At 41.2% G+C, this 21,540-nt stretch overlaps 1 protein-coding gene across 4 annotated transcripts in view; it reads right to left on the bottom strand.

Annotated features, from left to right (window-relative positions):
- Window positions 1-21,540, bottom strand: part of LOC109957716 (phosphatase and actin regulator 1-like) — a 43,043-nt gene that overhangs the window by 2,542 nt on the left and 18,961 nt on the right. For 2 of the 4 annotated variants that reach the window (XM_020595845.1, XM_020595846.1), the window contains exons 2-9: window positions 14,851-15,015; window positions 9,382-9,462; window positions 8,023-8,226; window positions 7,213-7,549; window positions 5,600-5,799; window positions 5,132-5,288; window positions 2,180-2,235; window positions 996-1,057 (exon numbers count right to left, since the gene is read on the bottom strand). In XM_020595845.1, coding sequence (XP_020451501.1) covers window positions 996-1,057; window positions 2,180-2,235; window positions 5,132-5,288; window positions 5,600-5,799; window positions 7,213-7,549; window positions 8,023-8,226; window positions 9,382-9,462; window positions 14,851-15,015 — 1,262 coding nt within the window. Of the gene's footprint in view, window positions 1-995; window positions 1,058-2,179; window positions 2,236-5,131; window positions 5,289-5,599; window positions 5,800-7,212; window positions 7,550-8,022; window positions 8,227-9,381; window positions 9,463-14,850; window positions 15,016-17,409; window positions 18,035-21,540 lie in introns of those variants that run through there. The other 2 variants (XM_020595843.1, XM_020595844.1) reach the window with 2 other exon arrangements.

The following is a 21,540-nucleotide window of genomic DNA, read 5'->3' as shown; positions in this document are numbered from 1 at the left end:
TTTGTTGGATCTAATATTAGTTTCAGTTCCCGCAGACCCTCCTCAGAGAACAAACTATTAAGTAATCTCCTGCATAGCTGAATTCACAACAAAACACTGTATACAATAAAGGTATGTGATGCATATAGTAAATTCCTACAACAGTTCTGAGATTTTTGTTTTCAGCAGCATGTCTGCAGGTGAGCTGAAAGTGTTATTCTTTAACTGAAAATGAAGGTGACATGCTCAACACCACTATGGGGTTGCAGGATTTGGCAGCCAATGTGGTGAAGGCCCAAGGGCAACAAGGACATCAAGGTCTCCCAGGACCTTAGACCCACAATACCAGACCAATCATGGACTAGATTTCACTTCTCACCACAGATGAGTCACTGTCACAGTTTTTTTTTTTTTTAACCCTGGGCAACAATTTACACATTCTCTCTTCTTCTCCTACCAGGGGCTGGTCTAGAATATTTTGGATGGGGTGGCTAGGCTGCAGCACATACTGAGAGAGGGGTGGCACATTTGAAATACATGTAAAAAGTATATTAAACCTCTTGTGCTATGAAATAATGCATACATAATTAAGAATCAAATTATTTATCTGTGTAAAAATGAGACACCCATTCCTTATTTTCTCCCAGCAAGGGGACATCGTTGCTGCACAGTGGTTCCCCCCAGCTGAGGTGAATAATGCCAAGTAGCCTGTTCCACAATAACTCAGCCGGAGAAATGAAAGCAAATAATATGCTGCATGCATGATTATAAAATAAAACAAATTTGATCAATATAAATTAGAAAGCACCAGAAAAATGTTATTTGCATTCAAGGCAACAATTTGTCAGTTTTCCTTTCATTGATACCAACAAGCATCACATTTTGACTCCGACAGGGATGGCCAATCAGATTCTGCGGTGGCCAGTGCCACTCATGCCCAACTCCCAGCTCCCACATGCCTCCGAGTGCTTTAAGATCAACTGTGTGTTTGGAGCATTTGGAGCAATTTTCCACACCTTTCGTGTTAGCCTTCGTTTTATCTCTCTCTTTTCTTCTATTTCCTCTTGTTCATTGCGAGCTACAAAGAGAAAAAGAGGATAAAAGTTAATACTGCGAGTACAGGCACATGCAAACGGTGGACTGCCTACAAAATGGTTAGAAATTACTGAAAGGGGACACAAATGCTAGTTGCATAATATGCCTCATTAGATTCACACTAAACTATAAAAGTTTCTCAAAGCTTTAAATAGTTTCCATCACTGGCTGTTTAATACTATTAGGTATGGGTATCATGGGAGAACAAGTGCTTTGTTCCTTTCAAGTTGTCCCAGGGCTTTTTGGCTCATGTTTATGATCAAGTGATTAACCTATTTCTGGAATTACAGCAATTTTTTCCATGTCTTATACTACATATTCCAGGCAACAGTGAACTAGAATCACACTGGGAGACTGCTCCTGTGTGCAAAGGCTTCAGCAGTCAAAGGTCAAATGCAACTTTACTCATCCCAAAGGGCAAGCTGCTGTGCAGCCAGCGGCACGCATACAGTCAATGTTACGTCACAATAAAAAACAAAACAGATTTGTGCTGAAAATATGCTGCGTCTACATTGTATCTAGTACTAGTTGTAGTTTTAAATTCTGGAGACAAATAGAAAATACAATTCTGTTTAACCTTGTTATTATATGCATGAGAGGGATGGTGTGGACATGACTTGTCACACATGAATTCTTAGACTTTGTGTTTTGCTCCTGCACTCTGCCAATCATCCAGAAGCCTCTGAGAGAGCAGGAACTGCTGGTAAATCAGTCTTTGATGTGAGAGCCACAGAGTCTCAGGCAACAGAACTGCTTCTCTCTGATACTGCATGTGGTTGTGCTAAGAAACCAATCTCTCTGGATGAGACTCCTCAGGGAGTCCTGCTGCCTGCCTGACATGAAAAGCAGACCAAGGAGGAATAATAAGAGAGATCTATGTCACTAGCTTTCACATAACTAGGCCTCTCAAACAACCAGGCTGCACTGTATGAAGCCTGCAGGCACAAAAAGATGATACAAATATTGACTCATTCGTTGCTACAGTCCCTTTAATGATCCATCACACAGAGAATATTTTATTTTGACATTTTTGTTAAAGTCAATTCATAATTGTGAACAGTTAACAGCTTAGAAATAAACATACATACAAGTTTAACACACTCACGTTTGAGGATGTTCCTCTGTTCTAGCTCCTCTGCTGTGGGTCTCTGACTCAAACGCCTGTGAGAAACATACATCCATGTTCAGCACATAATCCCAGGGAAGACGTCAGCAATAAAACTCAGAATAATAATCATCATCAACTGTAATCACTGGAATCATCAACTAAAAGAGAAAAAAAACCTGTCTAAACAACACTCCACTGTTCTTTGACCCTCCCTCACATTTTGTTTCCTAGTAATCTATGGATGCCTCGTTGCCACAGACTGTAGAAAATGTCTCTTCCAGTCCCCCTCTTCCAGGGGGGCAGTATAGCAAAGAGAGTCACCACACTTGATGCAGACAATGTGCAAAATTTTAAGTTGCATCTTTAACCTCTTGCCTCATGACAGCTTGACAGTTACACCTTCTCAGTCAGACATGATCACCAGACACTGAATGACTGCATATTAATATTTTGGTGCAATGGAGAAAGGAGGCCAGCAAAAGCCAGACATTTCCGAAGACTCGGCTCTCACCTAATGTTGAATAAGGCAAATGTGATTATGACACCTTGAAATGCCAACGGAAGGGTTTCAGCACTTGTACATGTGCTAAAATAAACTTTGTGCAAAATTCACACAGGCAGACACTGACAGACACTGTCGCCAGCACATTTTTCATTTATGTAACCTGTGAATATTTATGTTTTGCACAGATTTCCTCAATTTGTAAGTGGCTGAAATGACTAAGGCAGCCAAAGGCAATCTCTGAAAGGTTATCCTGAGACCTTCTAAGCTTTCAGCTGGGGACTCTTATTATAGCACAGTGTCAGGACCCTACGGCAGTAGACCAAACTGTCAACACTGGATCAATGATCGTCTCCATCCCATTAGAGCTGACAGCCATGTGCAACTGCTCAGCCCTGTAAGCTGCTGTATGCAGAGTTAAGTCTGTGCTTGGCGAGTTTTAGCATCTTTTGGCTCATTGTTTTGATTTCACCACCCACTAATTAAATTTTGGCTCTCTCCTTACACTCATCACCCTTGTTTTCAGTAGCTGCAGGCAGCCGCTTTCAGCACTGTGTGCTACATGCCCAGCACCAAGCGGCTAACAGAAAATGTTTTTGACTAGCTTAAAACATACAGTAGTGGAACATTTAGCAGCTAAAGAATCAGTTATTTATTCAGTAGCTGGGGGAGGCCACAACATATCTTAAAGGAGAGGAACTACTGGACTTGTATTTGTTAAATGGACATATGTAACACTAAACAAATGCATGTAAATCTGACTGCTAAATGTGTAATTAGGCTGCTGTTTGCTCACCACAAGTCAATATGGTGGAAAAACAGAAACTCTAGGAGGTCAGCACACCTGGTCAAGAAATTGTTGTGCACATAACACCCTGCAAAACCAAATCTCGTTATTTTCTCTGTTCAGTTTTTGTACCGATTAAGCAAACAAGATGTAACATGTTAATCTGTGAGCTTTGCTGGTAGGCGGATGTTTTTTTTTTTTGTTTTTTTGTTTTTTTTGTTCTACAGGGCCATGGTAGCTGTCTTCCCCATTTCCAAGTCTTTATGCTAGTGTAAGATAAGTGTCTCACAGCTGTATCTCCATATTAAAGCAGATATGACAGTGGTAACGAGTGCCTTTGGGCACATTTCTCAAAATGCTGCATTATTCCTTTAAGCGACATAAAAATGACATTAATGCTAGAAAAAAAAATCCCAAACTAAAGCCAAAGACATAGTAGTGTTTTTAACATCTTTCTCAAGGGTAAAAGCGGAAACTCTTCCATTCAGTCACCCACTTAGCTACAGAGTCACCAGGTTTTCCTGTTGAAATAGGTCAATACATGATGGTTGAGGTCAGCTTGTCCTAGAATAGCATTATCATAATCAGCCCTGATTAGTTTGGCACAAGGAACATCATCACAAGACACAATACCGTTGGGAAAAAAGCATGAAATTAGGAACTGTTCATTGGATAACAGTGCAAAGGACAGTGTGACAGAGCTTTCTGGGCACATAACAACTGAGCAGGCAGGCCTTCTTTCTGGGAACACAGTCTGTGTTCCAGTCACAGTGGGGAATAGTGACTTGTGTGCCAATGTCTCCATATACAAATACCCCATCCCACCCTGACAACCAATTTTCCCACATCTCATATGTTATTATACTATCTGAGCTTTCATTTCTACCCGTATGCTTGGTGGTTTTGTCCACTCTGAACTCATCCCCGTCAATCAGACAAGCACGTCATGTTCAAAGAGCAGAGTGAAATCAAATGAGGACTGTGATCTGCTGGGAAAAACATGATGTTGTATGATCTGTCCAATTACTAGAATTCACATTTATGATCTCAACATATGTGTACAAATTCCTGTGATTTGTACATAGTGCACCAATGTTGTGTGTAAACTGGCACAAAATGACTTGTGTGGAGAAGTCGATGCAGATAGTTTGGCACATGCATCACTGTGGTGATTCAGTGAGCAAGGGAGGAAATCAAGCAGGAGGAAGAAAGAGGAGAGAGAGAGAGAGTGAGAGTGTGGTAGAGAGAAGACAAGAAAAGGAAAAACAGAGGGGTGGTGATGCATTGCTGAAATCAGGTCAGCTCCATTTTCAGTGCCTCATTTTAATGAGATAAAGCATTTATCCGCATTGGATGTTGAGAAGGAAAAATAAAAGGATATAAAAGAGTTTCAATTAAAAAAAAAAATGCTCACATTTGTCTTGGCTTTGGACTGAATCACAGTTATGTCATCCAGGATACTGGGCTTTCGTCAGCTGAAAGCTAGACTAAATGCTCAGGTTGGCTGAGAACAGTCAGCACTGTTTCCCAGCAGCTACTGCTGAACTGGTTACAGCACCATCAACCAGGTTTACTGAAGATATCAGGCCCATAAATGGTGTGTGTGTGTGTGTGTCTAAATGTATTCAAGTTTAAAATTACATGTGCTCACAGGTCTCACCTTGTGAGTTTGGTGCCTATCTGCTGCCTAGATTCCAGTCTCTCCTCATTTGTCTGCATGGGCAGGATGTTTTTCTCCTCCAGCTCTCTTTTGGAAGGACGATTACTCAGCTTGATGGCCAGAGAGTCTTTCCGCAGCACCTTCTGAGCCAGGGTACCTAAAACCCCAAACACCATGGTCAAAACGTGAGATGAGCAGCATGGATATATTACTATAACTCCCAGATTATAACTTCAATTTGGACTTCACAATTAAACTTCTAAAAATTAAATCATACAAAAGTTAAATATAGAAGCTCAAAAGTGTGTAAATAAATGTCTAAAATTATGCATTTACCTCTCCCTCATAGTTTTACTTAAAGATAAAACTTTAAACAATCTTGGAGAAAACGTATGTATTCAACTTTTTGTTCATTTGTGAGATTTAAAGACAAAAAGCTTTAAGGTCACCATAATTGCTGGCACTCACTTGTAAATATTGAGTCATCGTCTTCCTCATCGTCCTCATCGTCATCCACATCATCGTCTTCATCCTTATACATACTGGGAAGGTCTTCATAGTCCGACTCATTGGGCATGTTCTCCTTGTCATCCTCGTAGTCAGTGATCACAGACTGCACTTCTCTTCTGTCCAGAGGCACACACTGACCACCTCCATGCAGTATAGAGCTAGTAGCATGAAAGGCAGATGTGTATTTTGCTTATGAACCAAATCTGAGTATTAATATTATAGATCATGCTTAAGGCTATGTTATGAGGACGAACTTGTGGCCTGAAGTCAAAGTGAAGTCAAAAATCAGGACACCAACTTGATATCATCTTTTTACAGTGAGTAAATATTGTTTAAAATTAAAATATTGTTTAGAATTTCTCAGTACTGTAACATCTGAGGGTTTAAGGGGGTAGCTGCCACAATAAACTGCAGGTTGTTGTTATTTGGGAGGTTTGGGGTCTTATCCTGAATAAATAACATGAAAGAGGGAGGTCTGCAGAGAACTCTGATCTCAGGTTCATGGTAGTCAATTACTGAGTGAATATCTCCATCATACAACCTCAAGCAGTGTTTGGAGCTTTAATATGTTTCAAATAAGCCACCTTAGTGTGAGAGGTAAGCTTTATTCCTATTTCCAGGAGTTAACATATCGTGGCCTTCAAACAGGACATAAAATAATACTTAAAGAACATACTAGATTTTTAATCTAAGTACAAATAGAGGGGTGATCAATAACTCCAGCTGAATAAAACTGAACACAGTTCTGTACATTCAATGCAATGCAATCCATTGAACAACACAGAGCAAGGGAATAGTAACTTATTTCACATCCTATGGAGCTCAAATCAAGATGACAGGAATAAACAACTTTCAGGAGTCGTCAGTTATCAAAGTCAAATGTGGAAAAAACTTGGGGAAGCATTCCTATGGAAGCCCAGCAGGAGCCCTGATAGAATGATTAAATCACAGCATAACTTCTTATGATGAGCCACTACTCAGCTTTCAGACTAATTGTGAGCAAAGTCAGGACCATTACTTTCTTTGCCCAAATGAGTTTAGCCAAAAAGTGATCCTAATGTAAGAGGTTATATAATGTCCAATCCTTCCCCTTTTCTCCAAACACAAAAAAAACGCAGCTCTTGTAAAGAGCAGCTATATTCATGTCATGTCAGGCCAACTGGTGGAGGAACACTTACTTTATGTGCCTGTGTCCACACATATTTACTTCAAAATTAGGCCATGCTGCCCCGTGCAGCAGTGTGCTGATTTAGACCTGTGCATCAGTGCTACATGACACAACATGACCCAATAATGCCAAAATATATTTGAAAGTAGTAGACATGTCACCAAGAAGTAAAATCTAATAAACAGGATGCTAATTATATTACATTTGACTCAGCAAATATCCTGATTAGTGCTGTTTTAGCAACACCTTTAAAAACAAAAAAATAATTTTATCATTATAACCAGAATCATCAAATGAAGGAAAACAATTCTTTATTTTAAAAAAATCTTTTGTATGATGTACAGTCATTGACTCCACTGGAGGACAATCAGATTCAATGACCTGAGCACTGATGGATACTAACCTTTCAAATCTCTGCATGGAGAGTGCCAAGGTTTTATTGAGCTCCTCGATGATGCGGCTAGGCGCACGCAAGCTGCCATACTGAAGCTGGAGCGGGTGACCATGGCTCTGATGAAGACTAGACAGACCGGCGAGCTGAGAGGGCAACAAGGTGCCGTGGAGGGAGGGCATGCCCTGGGAAGGGGCACATTTCTGAGGGCGAGTGTTGGGGGATGGAGAAGGTGAGGTGGAAGAGTCTAGTCCTCCTGGAGGCACACAAATCATCACTTTCTTGGGAGGCAGAGGAGGAGAGTGCTTTCCACTGGGCATACAGGGCAACTTCACAGGCTGGCAAGAATCTGGGGAGGAAAAGTATAACCAGACTAAAGGGATTAGTTAACATTTAGTTTAATTTATCCTGCATCCACTGGACTTTGTTGGTGCAGAGCTCATGGACAATGAGACATGGCTCAGACGTCAGCACAGAGTGGTCAGAATTAGGCCAGGATAATGCCACTTCCCTGTACTGACAGACTGACAGTGACAAAGAGAGCTGACCTTACCACAGAGGGATTTAGTGAGACTACTATAATCTGGTGCACATGTGACAAAGCAGGTAGGGTTTAAAGCAAACACAGTCATTGCTTAGCTGTCAAAACAAGTACTCACTATCTTATGTGAGCATTTTATTTACACTACCAGTCTGAGAAACTGAAATAAAAGTGTACTGTAATGATGAGGGCACAGTGGTTTGGAAAAACCAAACACCAGACAGAAAGCACCACATTTTGGTGGTGTAGCCTGCTACTGAGCATTAACTAAGACAACTGACCTGTGCTGTGGTTTGGGATCCAGGAGAAAGGCTTTGGAGGGAGAGCAGGAGGCTGTTTGTGGTACAGCGGCGGCTTGGCAGGGGTGTCCTGATGGTCACCTGGATAGGTCACAGATTTCTTGTTAGGCAAGACCATAGATGACTTAAAAGATGGCTCCTGAGTGTAGACTCCACCGTCTATTGAAGATCGGAATTCAACAGTGGCTAAAACAGAGGGAGGAAATAAACATTCAAACACGCATTAGAGCGTTCAGCTGCACAACGAAGAGGCTTCCCAGGGAAAACTGTTCAAACAAAGTTAAGTTCAACTCAGGGTGTTGAGTTTTCAGACAGTAGGAGGGAGATGATTCAGAAAGCTAAGACTGTTTAACAACCAGAGACTCCTTTATCAACACACAGCAGGCCAAGTTACAGTGTCTGAGTAGCAGTTTGGCAGAACTTTGTAATTCTTTTACAGTCCTGAGCCGCTTGATGGTTTTTGCATTATCACATTTTAAGGCTGACAGTGCAATTCACAATGCTCACATATTCTGACAAACAATGCATTTACATTGGAAGCTCTCCCCTATTCCCAAATGTCAAGTGAACACAGTCTTTTAAACACAAAACCACACAAATGCAGCTATTGAAATCAAAGACTGGAAAGGTAAACTTTTTTGCCATTACGAATTGTTTCTTAGTTTTTACTGTGCTGAATCTCCATCTATAACACTGAACCAGACTCAGTTTTTGAGTAGACTATATCTATATTTCAGGGTAATGTCTGAATTGATAACATTATACATCTGCCCTATAAATATTTACTTTGCATACATAGAAGTAGCCACTGATGATCTGTCAAACAGCGCACACAAGCCTTTGATTATGAAAACTATGCTGTCACTGGGCAAGAGAACAGAGCATAACTGCCCTCATTAGTATGCACTGTAAGAAGTGACAGTTATTGTGGAGAAATAAGATAGTTATTAAAGTTATGAGTTTTGATCAATTTAATAATGCTTAAAGTGAACACTGTTGTACTTGAAACCAAGGAGAAGTTTAAGTCCTGAGACATGAAGCACCTTGTTGCCAGACATAAACATGCTCTCTAGCACTGAGTCTGAGATGTGTCAGGCATGTCAGATCAAGATCAAAGAGTTTCTGAAACCCTACAAAATGTGTATAATGAAAGATTATATCTCAAGATGTCCCATGCCAAAACCAGAAGAGTGCACTTCAGAGACTACTGAATAATTAGGAGATGAATAACTGAAGACATCCAAATTATGTGGACCATGACTACTCATTCTGAAATTCCCATTTACAACCAAGACAGTTTCCAGCTCCATTAAATCAGACTGTGACTGTATAACAGCTCACCTTTTTCAAAAATCTCCTTGAGCACTCCTCTCTTGATCAGTTCATCTCTGCTCTGACGCACCGACATCTTCCTCTCCAGAGCTAAAGGGGTAAAGGAGAACAATGCTAGAAATTATTTTTATAATGTACTCCAAGTGGTTATCAATAAAAGTATCACGCAACTGTTTCTTTGTTTAATCTTGGCCAACCCATTTGCTAAATCAACACATTAATAAAACCTGTGTGTAGCAAAGGTTCCCCAGGACGACAGTTCCATTATTATGAACCATAGTTTGAAGTGGATTTTTATTATTCATATTAGTGCTGAGCTGTCAGTGGACGATTTTAGATCTAATTAGGCACTGTGGCCCCTCCTTGAACCGCCACCTTATTGTGGTGGAGGGGTTTGAGTACCCGAGTGATCCTAGGAGCTATGTTGTTGGGGGCTTCATGCCCCTGGTAGGGACTCCCAAGGCAAACAGGTCCTAGGTGATGGGTCCGACTAAGAACGGATCACAGAACCCTTTATGGAAAAATTAAGAGCAAGGACCGTGATGTCGCCCCGGCAACCGGGGCCCCATCCTGGAGCCAGGCCTGAGGTCGGGGCTTGAATGTGAGCGCCTGGTGGCCTGGCCCAAACAAGCGACGTGGGTACGTCCTCCCCGTGGGCCCACCACCTGCAGGAGGATTCGTAAGGGGTTGGTGCAAAGTGGATCAGGCCATGGCAAGGGCCCCGACAACCTGATCTCTGGACACGGAGACTAGCCCTGGGGACATGGAATGTCACCTCGCTGGTGGGGAAGGAGCCCGAGCTTGTGCGGGAGGTTGAGAGGTATTGGCTAGATATAGTCGGGCTCACCTCCACGCACCGTTTCCCTGCGCCTTTGGGTCGGGGATAGGTCTCTCACTGCTGTTTGTGTCTATGGGCCGAATGGCAGTGCAGAGTACCCGGCCTTCTTGGAGTCTCTGTGAGGGGTGCTGGAAAGTGCTCTGACTGGGGACTCCGTTGTTCTACTGGGGGACTTCAACACTCACGTGGGCGACAACAGTGATACCTGTAGGGGCGTGATTGGGAGGAACGGCCCACCCGATCTGAACCTGAGTGGTGTTGTGTTACTGGACTTCTGTGCTAGTCACAGTTTGTCCATAACAAACACAAGCATAAGGATGTCCATCAGTGCACGTGGCACCAGGACACCCTAGGCCGGAGGTCGATGATCGACTTTGTGGTTATTTCATCTGAACTCCGGCAGTATGTCTTGGACACTTGGGTGAAGAGAGGGGCGGAGCTGTCAACTGATCACCACCTGGCAGTGAGCTGGATCTGATGGCGGGGGAGGAAGCTAGATAGACATGCATGTAAACTGCAGCTTGGCTGGTTGCCAGAAGCATATAGCCACGAGGTGGTAGCTGTAGTTTCAAGCTGCTCTGATAACTTTCATGAAACATTGATTGAGTTCATTGATAAAACTAAACCACTCGTGTTCCTTACTGATTTATCCTAAGCAGCTTAATTTGGGAGAACAGTAGCATTAAATTCATTATCTTTGCTATAAAGATAATGATCTGCCATACTCCTCTTCTGAACAAGGATAAAGGAAATATTCCAGAACCATTTCTCACAGAAATGCATTATGCATGAGATGGCATGTCACAGGGATACTGCTCGCTTCTGTTTTTAGGCTTCAAAAGTTGAAGTGCTTCACATCTTCTGTCACTGGGTAGAATGAAAGCCGGTAAAAATCATGTTAGCAATCTCAAACTCTAGAACTGAAGGATGAGCAACAACACTTGAGTACGCTGAAGCAATATCCCTACAGGCCCATGTAGCTCCTGTTTGAGGATATAAATGTGACGTGTGCTTTACATTTTAATCAGGAGTCTCAGCTCTCTCAGAAGGCAATGTGCTCGATGCTAATACATCCTCAGTATAATTTCAACAAGAAACTCAAGCATTCAAGGCTTAAGTTTGGATGTGACTAAATGAGATTCATGAAAATACTGACATCTTGACCTCTCTTTTCCTTGCCCTTAGTCACAACACAGTTGATTTAAAACCAACTGCTGAGATTCTGAAATTAAAAACACAAATGAACGTCATGCAAATGTTTGATGTGCAGGCCTCCGGGAGAGAAATTCTAATACTCTTTGTTTCAGTGTTCAAAAATACCACCGCAGATCAAGATATCATCAAATAGTTTGCTCCTTTAGAAGTTAATCCAGGATTCCAGATGTTCAATATCACTCCATGCTTCAAAACTGATCAAAGATAAGCCTATAAGATCAGCTCCAAGCCAGAAATTTGTTAAGCAGCAAAACATTTTTGGAAAAGTATATAGTCAAAATATTACCAATATGTCCTAAAAAGAATAATCTAGGAAGTGTCTAATTGAAGAGAGTGTGAAATACTGGCTGGTCTTGCATTAGGCAAAAAAGTTTGATAAATAAGTTAATAGTGTAGAAGAAATGGAATTTCATGTTAATTTCATCAGGAAGGTCCTGTGAGAGCCATACAGAAAAAAAAAGTTGACTTTGATGCAGAGATTGGTTGACCGGATCACCAGAATAGTAAATCAGCTGTTCATTTCCAATAAGACCTGTTATTCGTGTGTATGTACATACAATGCACAGCTGAGGTACATTGAAAAAAAACTTTCACTGATGCCCAACAATTATTTCATATCAGAATAGGAAAGTCAGATGCTGCCCTCTAAATTTGACTAGGTCCTATTTTAGACTGCCTGCACTGAGTCCATCTTGGCCCAAAGTGGTGTCCAATCCAGCACTCAATCAGTATCAAGATGAGAAAATTAGACACTCATCAGGGAGGATCAGCTGAGAGCATATTAAATGAAATTGGCATATCTGAGTATAGCCAGTATTGATCTGAGAACACTACACTTAAGTTTTTTCTTTTTTAAGAGGAAATATATTCCACTGTGAAGTGGCCCAGATAGTCAAAACACTTCCTACCAACCCTGAGGCTCACTGGCTCAAAGTGGAGGCTTTTACTGAGGCAATGCTCTCAGGCTGAGCCTCACAAAAACTGTTTTACAATTTTCATGGAGTCTTTTATCCACAAGAAATCCAAGCGTTCAAGGCTTACGTTTAAATGAGACCTTGACACACACCGAGGATACAGCAAGCTGTAGCCTAATATAAACTCTCCGTACATTGTATAATTAATCTGTTTAAGGAATTAGTCTAATAAACATCAAGAACAGTGCATTTAGACATTTGCTGTTCATACAGAAAACTACTAATTTGATTAGAAATAAAAATGAGGATACAGTAAGACAATGTTCTTTTGATGAATCTTTGCCTAGTGAGATCGCTTCCTGATACAAGCTCGCTGTGATAGTGCAATGAGCATGATAGGCTATCCAGCTGTCTTCCTTCCTAGGTGAAGAGTACAGTCCCCTAGAGCTGCCCTTCATCTGCTTAACATCACAACACATTCATAATCCTCTACTGTGCTCAGTGCCCAATTATCTACAACAGGATCTGCATACCCAGAGGCTGGTGTGCTCCCCCACTGAGGCAGAAAACATAATCAATGGTAAGGCATCACAGACAACTGAAGGAACCAGAAGACTGTACATGGGGGGCATTTAAGTCCAGGATCAGAGCACACTGCAGCTATACACTATGTACATCTGCTTGAAAAATGACAAACAATGCCTCAAAGTTTTCACACAGATGCTTTCCAGCTGGCAAAGTTTTAATACCATAAATCAAATTAGAGTAAGTAGTGGTCATAATATACTATATGACAGCATTTTTCTTATATCTTTCAAAATGAGGCCATCCCATTTCAGGCTTTAAGTGTACTAATATAAACTAGTAATAGTTTAATGGATGCTATCTTAGGCAAGGCAAGTCTATTTATGTAGCAAATTTTCATACACAAAGGCAATTCAAAGTGCTTAACACACTGCACCCAAATAGATAAAACATAACAAATGCATACAAAACGCACACAGAAAGAGAAAACATTAAATAGAAGAGCAACAATTACATGACAAGACAAAGCAGCAACATGCAAGTGTGGCTAGCACTTTTAGGTGAGTTGTGGCAAACTGTGGATTCTCACTGTTCTCAATAAACTTGTGCCCCTTCACTTAAGTCTTCCCAAGACAAATCACCAGAGGCAGACTTACTTTCTTGCAAAAAAATCTGAAACACCAGTCTATACAGTCAGCACAATGGAGTAAGTTGGTCATTGGGCAATGGATGAATAATAAAAGTAAAAATAGAAGCAGATAAAAGTGCAAAACTGGGTGGAATAATGCACTCCGCATTCCACTTATCTGGGGCCTTAAATGTTGGGATCATGCTTCTTTGCTGAAATGGATGTGACAGCGTGTGCCCATTTGTAGTGGTATCACTGCAGCTAAAGCTCCCGTCCGAGCACTGGAGCCTCTTGCGAGATGGCATACCACCTACAAACATCAAACAATGCAGAAATCCAGCATGCGATGAGGCTGATGCAGTGAGACATACTGGTAAGTACTAATCCATCATCATGTTGCTATCAAAAAGGATTAAATAGAACAAAGGGGAGCAAAAAATTATTTGGAGACAGCAGCCTTATGCATGCAAGACTAGGGGGTAACAAAAGCAATGAAGAGAGCTTTTTCACTCAGCTCCACTGTGCATTTACACTATTGTAATAGGAAAAAAAGCCCTTTTTCTGTTCAACACTTGATTGTTCTTCACCACAATAGGCGATATGCTGTTATCACAGGACATAAGTGAATGTACCAATGAATAGGCAACATCTCCATGATTGTCTCATCAAATACACACTATTAAAGTACAGTAAAACATCAACAAGTCAAGCATCAGCACTTCTGTGTCTTAGTAAAAAATATCACTTAGTCCAGGGAGACTACTGAAGAGCAAGTGGAACCATGCTGGGTCAGATATACAAACTAGAGCCAAGCAGCACTCTGGGAAGAGTTAAAGCTGAATTGAAAGAAAACATCAAGGAAAAAGTCAAATGTGTTTTGTGCTTGTGGTAAGTGATGGAGATGAGAAGACATGACATTCATTCTTGTGATAAGAGATCAGCAGCATGAGAGCAGTCACAGCAAACATGATCAAATCAGACAGACACTGATTCATTCAGCAAATTCACACCAGGAAAATGCCAATTTAATGATATTAGTAAATCAGAACATCCTGTCCTGTTCAGACCTCATTCAGGTTTCCAAGCAATTGCTCATGATCCACAACAACAAGAATTCTGTATCCAGAGAAGATGGATACAGACAAAAGTGCCTCCTCCTGTCCACCAGGCTGACAGCAGAATTCAGGATGTGTCAGCCACATCTAAAGAAAACATGTCCTTCACTCACCTCTGAAAACATTGGGCTGCAAGATCATAGGCACTCTCAAGAGACCTCAAAACATGAAGCTCTGATGCTGCACTCTCTTTTTCATCATCTTTTTCTGTTCTTAAATTAACATAAAATAAACAAAAAGTACCAGCAGATGTCTGCTTGAACTTCTCACTCTTCTTCTTCCTCCATTTCCAGGGCTTGAGGAGGCGTCCCAGAGTGGCGAACTTGCTCCGACAATGGATGGGTGGAGTATGGGTACCAGAGACCAAGGACTCAGAACGCATGGTGGCCAGCCTCTTTACTTCCTCAGCTGTAAGGGGATGAAACACATAAAAACAGGTTCTAGTTTAGGTGAGGATGCAGTGGTTGTGATATTCTGGTAATCATGCAAGAATGCTAGCAGTGAATACAGCAGGCACAAAGATCCAAGCAGTAAGAATCTGTGCCACATGACCTTGAATTCCCTGCTAACTGGACGAGGTTGGGAGAGAATAAACAAACCTGCATATTAGAAAGCATTGTGCTGGATATCCTCCAAGTCTAAACAGTTTGAGGCTGCATCACACCGAGTTTGGCATTAGCTTGCCAAAACACACTGATGATCACCTCTTTAAGAGGGCATTTTTCAACTCTTCATCAAACAGTCACAAGGCAGCCCTTTTGATTTTTATGTATCGTTGGAAATTAAAACCAAAAAATTTTGAGTTTTTTGTTCCAAAAACGATTACTTGCAAACATGAACAGATGTTATGTATAATAGATGCTGCAATCAGCCAGGACACATGCAAACTGTGGTAAAATGTGCCCATGTGATCAGAAAACAAAATCTAAGGTCTTAGCTACAGGCAGATGATCGTAAATAGGTATCTGAACAGACATTTCTGAGTCAAGCTGGTTTACCAGTTTCTAAATTGAAAACAGTGTGAAGGTCAAGTGTTTATTGTCATATGCACAGTGAGGAAACATGTTTACCTGTACAATGAAATTCTTGCTTTGCCATCCACATGAATGCCACTCAATATAAGTGAAATATAACGCAGATACATAAGTAACACAAGATCTAAATCTCAAAATCTAAGGCACTGTAAAACAGCCAATGAAAGAAGCATAACGAAAAGTATGAATGATGCTAGCAGTCTTCAAAAGACATTTAGGTAGAAAAAATAACTGGCTAACAGCTGAAATGCAATCAGCTACAAAATATTAGTCAAAATTTCTTTTTAAAAAAAGAACAGGACTCCCAAGACAATACTAGTGTTCCACATCTATTGGATCTACTGTCTTCAAGGCAGCAAGTTTACATTCATTTCCCTGATGTATTACAATGCAACAAAAACACATACAAAACCCTGTTTTCAAGGCTACCCTGTGGTCCGAGTTAACAATTCCATGGTGCTCAAGTACAGTAAATATGAAATGACCTCTAGCACAGCTAGTGTCTGGTGTTAGTGTCTCCACATTGTACCAGAACGCCCATGACATACTGCCAGGGAATATACTAGTTGCTCGTTTTTAAATACATCACCACATTCAAGATGCTTGCCAACATCACTTTGCAGGCTAGTCACCTCCTCGGGACAATGATAAATAATGTGACAGTAATGCAGTAGAAATCGGTCCCATGGACCATTACATGAATGCTGTGGTGCCTCAGTGCCAACCATCTTGGCAATCCTGCAGCCACAGTCAATGCTAATCAAATCGAGTGGAGATTCAAATTACTTTAAAGGTCCAAAAGCCAGATAGAGACAGGAAGACAAGGAACTATATCTAACATCCAAGAGTCAAGTGACATCTCTATATACTGTATGACAGAGAACGATAATAATGAGACACTGAGGGCCCTCAGTGACCGAGAACTTTAGAAACTGAACATCAGTTCACAACATCAAACACTTGTTTGTAGCCACATCACTGAAATATATATTATATTGATAATAGAATATGCGTTTGAAAATAATTCTAGTAACTAAAAAAAAAAAAAAAAAAAGAAAATCTCTGACCAAAGGAGTGATTTCTGCTTGTATTGGTGCAAAAGTCTGATGAACCCCACATACAGTACAATGCTACAATTTGAGTGCATGATGATGCAATTAATTACAATCTTGACAAAGCAGGCACACTGTTTCTATCTCATCTTCATCATGTTGCATATAGTAGAACCCATATTCTCCACTACTCTAATACAAACCACTGATGTGACTGGTTTTAATTAAAAACATTTGTTTATATACCAAGATGGCTGAGTGATGATGTAATTACACTGAACTGAAAATGGCTTTGCGCAAACAGCCTGTACACTTTCATGCATTTTAATGATATCTGTAGATTAACATACGAGATAGACTACTCAAACCAACATTCTACAAATGAAGAGTAATTCAAACCAGCAAGTCTGAGCCCAGCCCTATGAGAAGTTCTGATCCAGCCAGAGGCAGTTTCCACACAGCAACAGTGAATCACTTTAACACTGAAGGTACACATCGACCTACTTATCTAGAACTCTCAAACAGACAGATTAAGTACAGTAGATGCAAAGCACAGTCAATGATGGAGCGCCTGATCTGCTTGTCAAATGCGCATAGGAGCCCAGAGGCATTGCGCCAGGGACATGGCCATGTCCACATATTCTGAGTGAATATCGTGGATGGCACTACCGCAGGGCTACTATGGACGAAACCACACAAGGCTGGAGCCTACTCACCGTCCTGTGTATCGTTCCCGCGGCTGCAATTGCTGCAAATGTGCTTAATCTCTTTCCCGATGTGACAGTGGATGGTAAAGGGCATGTTGTTATTGAGATGTGGTTGCTGGTCGCGTCCTTTCCTTTTGCTGAGAGACATTATTTTGACCAGGCTGAACGGTTTTTTCTTAGGTTTCTCCACCGCCGCCGCCGGCGTGCTTTCTCTGCACCCCGTGGTAAACCAAGTACCGTGCATGATAGTGGGCGCAGGATCCACCGTCAGGTAATTGGCCGTCTTGAACATTGAGTCGCGGAAAACGGAGCAGTGCTTCAGTGCGTGGTGTTACCACGGTGTGGATTTAATTTAAAGGGCCATCGACTTGGTCCTACCTGGCCTACAGTAGGAGCTTTCCTCTGCTGTACTCCCACACCTTTACCTGAGGTCCCAGTGTGAGCAGGCTGCTTGGTTGCGCAATGCAAAAGTCGCTGCTGCTGAGAAAGAGCCCCGCTCCAGGATCAGCTGAGCTAATAATAACAGATGGTGAGTAGTGAACGGCAGTGACTACCCAACCCTCCCAGAACTGTAGACTGCAGGCGGTTGTAGCTAATCCTCGATTAGTGAAGCTGAGCAGTCAGTCCTACGATTGGCTGCCCGCTGCACTCTTCTAATAGGCCAATGTGGACGGAGGACAACTTCTGATGTTTACTCCTAAGAAATAGGCTACAAACAACTAATGAATTTCAACATAAGCAGGCATATAGGCTATTATTTGGAAAGAATGCTTTAAAAACATTTGGTAGCCTAAATGCAGGGATGGAACAGGACATAAATAGAAATAAGGCAATGACTCAAATCAATTAGGTGGACAGTTCACCGTAAAAATGAGCACAACATGTCAGGGGAAAATCTGACACATTTGCATGTCATTCCACACAGTCGTGGTCGAGTCTAGTCTTAAGGGGACCAGGCCTTTCTGTTGAAAAGGTAGGAAATAACCACGTTAAATTCGAGTCAGTGAGGCTCCAGGAGGAGCATCCTGCGTAAAAAATTGTGCCAAACCGGGCATGGCGAGGGCAGCGGCCCCAGACGGCGGGAGTAGCCGAAAGAGGAACAACAACAACAAATCCAAGTCACTCCTTACCCATCGGGTGCAGAAGACACTTGATTATATTAGATGGTCTACTGTAGTAAACCCCATGAGGTGTTATAATTGTTTCGATTTAGCAGCTTTCTCTTGTATCTGCTGTAAAATTGGTTGTTAGTTCAGTTTACTGAACAGATCTCTCTCTCTACAAATAAACAGCTAATAAAAGTTGCTTAATCAAGACAGTTTTAAGGTGGAGTTATTGGGGATTAATTTGAGATATGCATTCTAATGTTTTATCTATTTATGTGCATTGTGTTAAGCACTCTGAATTACCTTTGAGTTTGAACATGTGCTATATAACCAAACTTCCCTTGTCTATATGAAATAACTGAAGGTAATAATAGAAAGTGATACTCTGTCCATACAGATATAAATCAACTGAATCAAATTTATTGACAAATAACAACACAGAATAGCAAATTAAGGATTGCTCCTGTATGCATTCACTGATTACCAAGGCTGAATAAGATAAATAAAAAAGATTTAGAAAATCTGGTCTGAGTACATTTGAAGGACAACAAAGATCAGTGTAAAAATTACAACATCTCTCTAATTTGGACATAATGACAGACAAGAGTTCAAAGAATTAAAATTAAAAAAAAGAAATGCAGCAATGGGACCTTAATCAGCAATCAGAAAGCTTAAGACTTCAAAAGACTCTGCCTAAAGTAACAGAGAAGCATGAAACATTCTTTCTTCACAAACTGACACAAATTAACAGTTAATTAAGAATAATCAATTCAATGAAGGTCAGACCTAGTGTGACACAATTTGCAAATAGCCCTCACCTCTATCTTGATATGGAAACTATAAAAAACTATCAACACATCTTATTAGATTTATTTGTGAATTTGTGTGTTGTGTGGTGGTTTTCCATTAGTTTCAGAGGCCCTTCCATTTAAATTTTGTGTGAAACTGACTAATTCAGGTTAAAGTCCTGGGATCATGTGCTAGTCTTTAGACACTAAGTTTAATATCCTGTAGCTGACAACATAACTGACACTTATCACAATCAACCTAAACTGACATAGTAAGCTCTCTAAAAGCTGCTAAGAAGTATTTGCCAATCCTCTGACTCACAACTTATGGATGCTGCTTTGATGAAGCTTCAGAAAATGTTACTACCACTAACAGCAAAGGAGGGATTCTACATACAGTACATATCTAGAGTTCTACATATTAGAATGAGAAAATTCACATCTGAAATGGGTGATATTTGACTTGAAAGAGAGTTTACAACCCTTCTGGTTTAAACCGGTTTCCATGACTGTGGTGCAGGTTTTAGGCTAAACAATCTTACAACTTCCGACTGAGCAGCCTGCCACTACAAATCTGTTGTTCTCGTTCTCCCTGTATCTCTCTGTCCCTTCCCATCTGTCATTCTCTCTCTGCAGCTAATAAGCTGTCTTCCTCCCTCATAGTTACACACACACACTAACACATTTCCTTGCCACAATCTGAAAAAGAATTAACAAGATGGTAAAAGTGCAGTGCAACTTTTCTTATTTGCTGTTTAGGGACATGGGAATGATAGTTATGCAATTATAATCTGCATGGAGAATGATTCCTCATCAACTTTTATGCACTTCTTGGCTCCACCTTCAGCGTTAAGCGCAGTCTTCCTCCAGGCAAGCAGCTGAGTAATGTGATATGATTAAGTCTACAGACTGCAACACTTTAGGAGTAGGAAAGTGATGTATTTGTTTTGAACAGAATGACAAGCAAGAGACAGAAAAATGACAATGTACTCTCTTGTTTTTATAAAGTTGTGCATGTAAACAACTTTCCCTCTTGACATTAACAGTCACTGTGAATTTCAACAGAACAGTTCATATAGTACTGACAGACAGTTGGCGATTGTGGTAAGATGCTTGAGACCACACTACCAGAAAACTGCAAACAGATGATTGCTCGCTTTTAATCTCTGGTATAATTCACTCCTGCCTTTCCCCTTCTCATCTTGTCTATCTTAACCAGCCCCAATATGTTTTTGCGCTGTTGGTAAACTGACAAGTTTTGAATGAACAATGTGCCGTGCTGCACAAAAAAAAAAAACGATTTTTTTTCAATAACTAAATAATTTCTCAGTGTGGTTTGACCCTTGTTTCTAATGATTAACCAGTACTGACATTTCCCAAGGGAAATAATACAATAATAATATAATACAATTGATTCAACTAAAATGCCGCCACATTCATGTCATTGTCAATACAATCATAATGTAATCACAAACCTGTAAGGTAATAATATTGGGACAATCCACATCAGCCATTGGGGGGTCTGGTGGCAGCTGCATGATGCAAAGGTGCATCATGGGAGTTCAGTAAATAGTAGAGAGAGCAGTTATAAAATTATAGTTAATATAGTTAAGGTGTTCTTATGTGTTACCCCATTGTTGTTATGTGTTAGTGTTGCTGACTTATGCTGGTGTGTTATCTGACGATGTTTTACTAAGTTAATTGCTGTGCTGTGTTTTGGATCGTCAGTTTGGCTTGTATGTGTGAGACTGACCCTGGGGGAAGTGCCATTGTTCAGCAGTTCTAAATAAATGACAAAGAAAGCAGTGTTGCATTGTGGTCACTGTAAAAGGACATGCCCAGGCGATATCCAGAGTCGTGCGGTGTATGGGGCCTGGAATAATCGCCAACCAAGATCAGCATAGGTGCTAGCGCCCTGCTAGCTAGTTTAGCTGTACCAGTGTAGCTAGTCTCTCTCCTCCACGCCGGGGGTCATTACATTTGGTGTCAGAAGTGGGATGTGCGGAGTCGCTATGGAGAGAGACATAGGCGAGTTAGAGTGAGCAGTACTGGAAAGCAGCCTGCTACTGGAGGACCTCCGGGGGCAGCCTGGGCGGAAGAAGATGGCACCATGCAGGCCAGATGGTGCCAGCATCCCTCGATTCTCCAGCCAGTCACTGACTCCACAGCCAGCTCGACAAGAGGACCCCGGGCACACACCGCTAGCCCGCACCCCTGCTAAGCTGCCACGATATAACGAGTTAACC

This window comes from Monopterus albus, unplaced genomic scaffold (assembly GCF_001952655.1).
Source record: "Monopterus albus unplaced genomic scaffold, M_albus_1.0 scaffold28.1, whole genome shotgun sequence".
In the NCBI taxonomy this organism is placed as follows: Eukaryota; Metazoa; Chordata; class Actinopteri; order Synbranchiformes; family Synbranchidae; genus Monopterus; species Monopterus albus.
The sequence above is the reverse complement of the archived record's forward strand: the minus strand, read 5'-3'. Positions and strand labels throughout refer to the sequence as shown.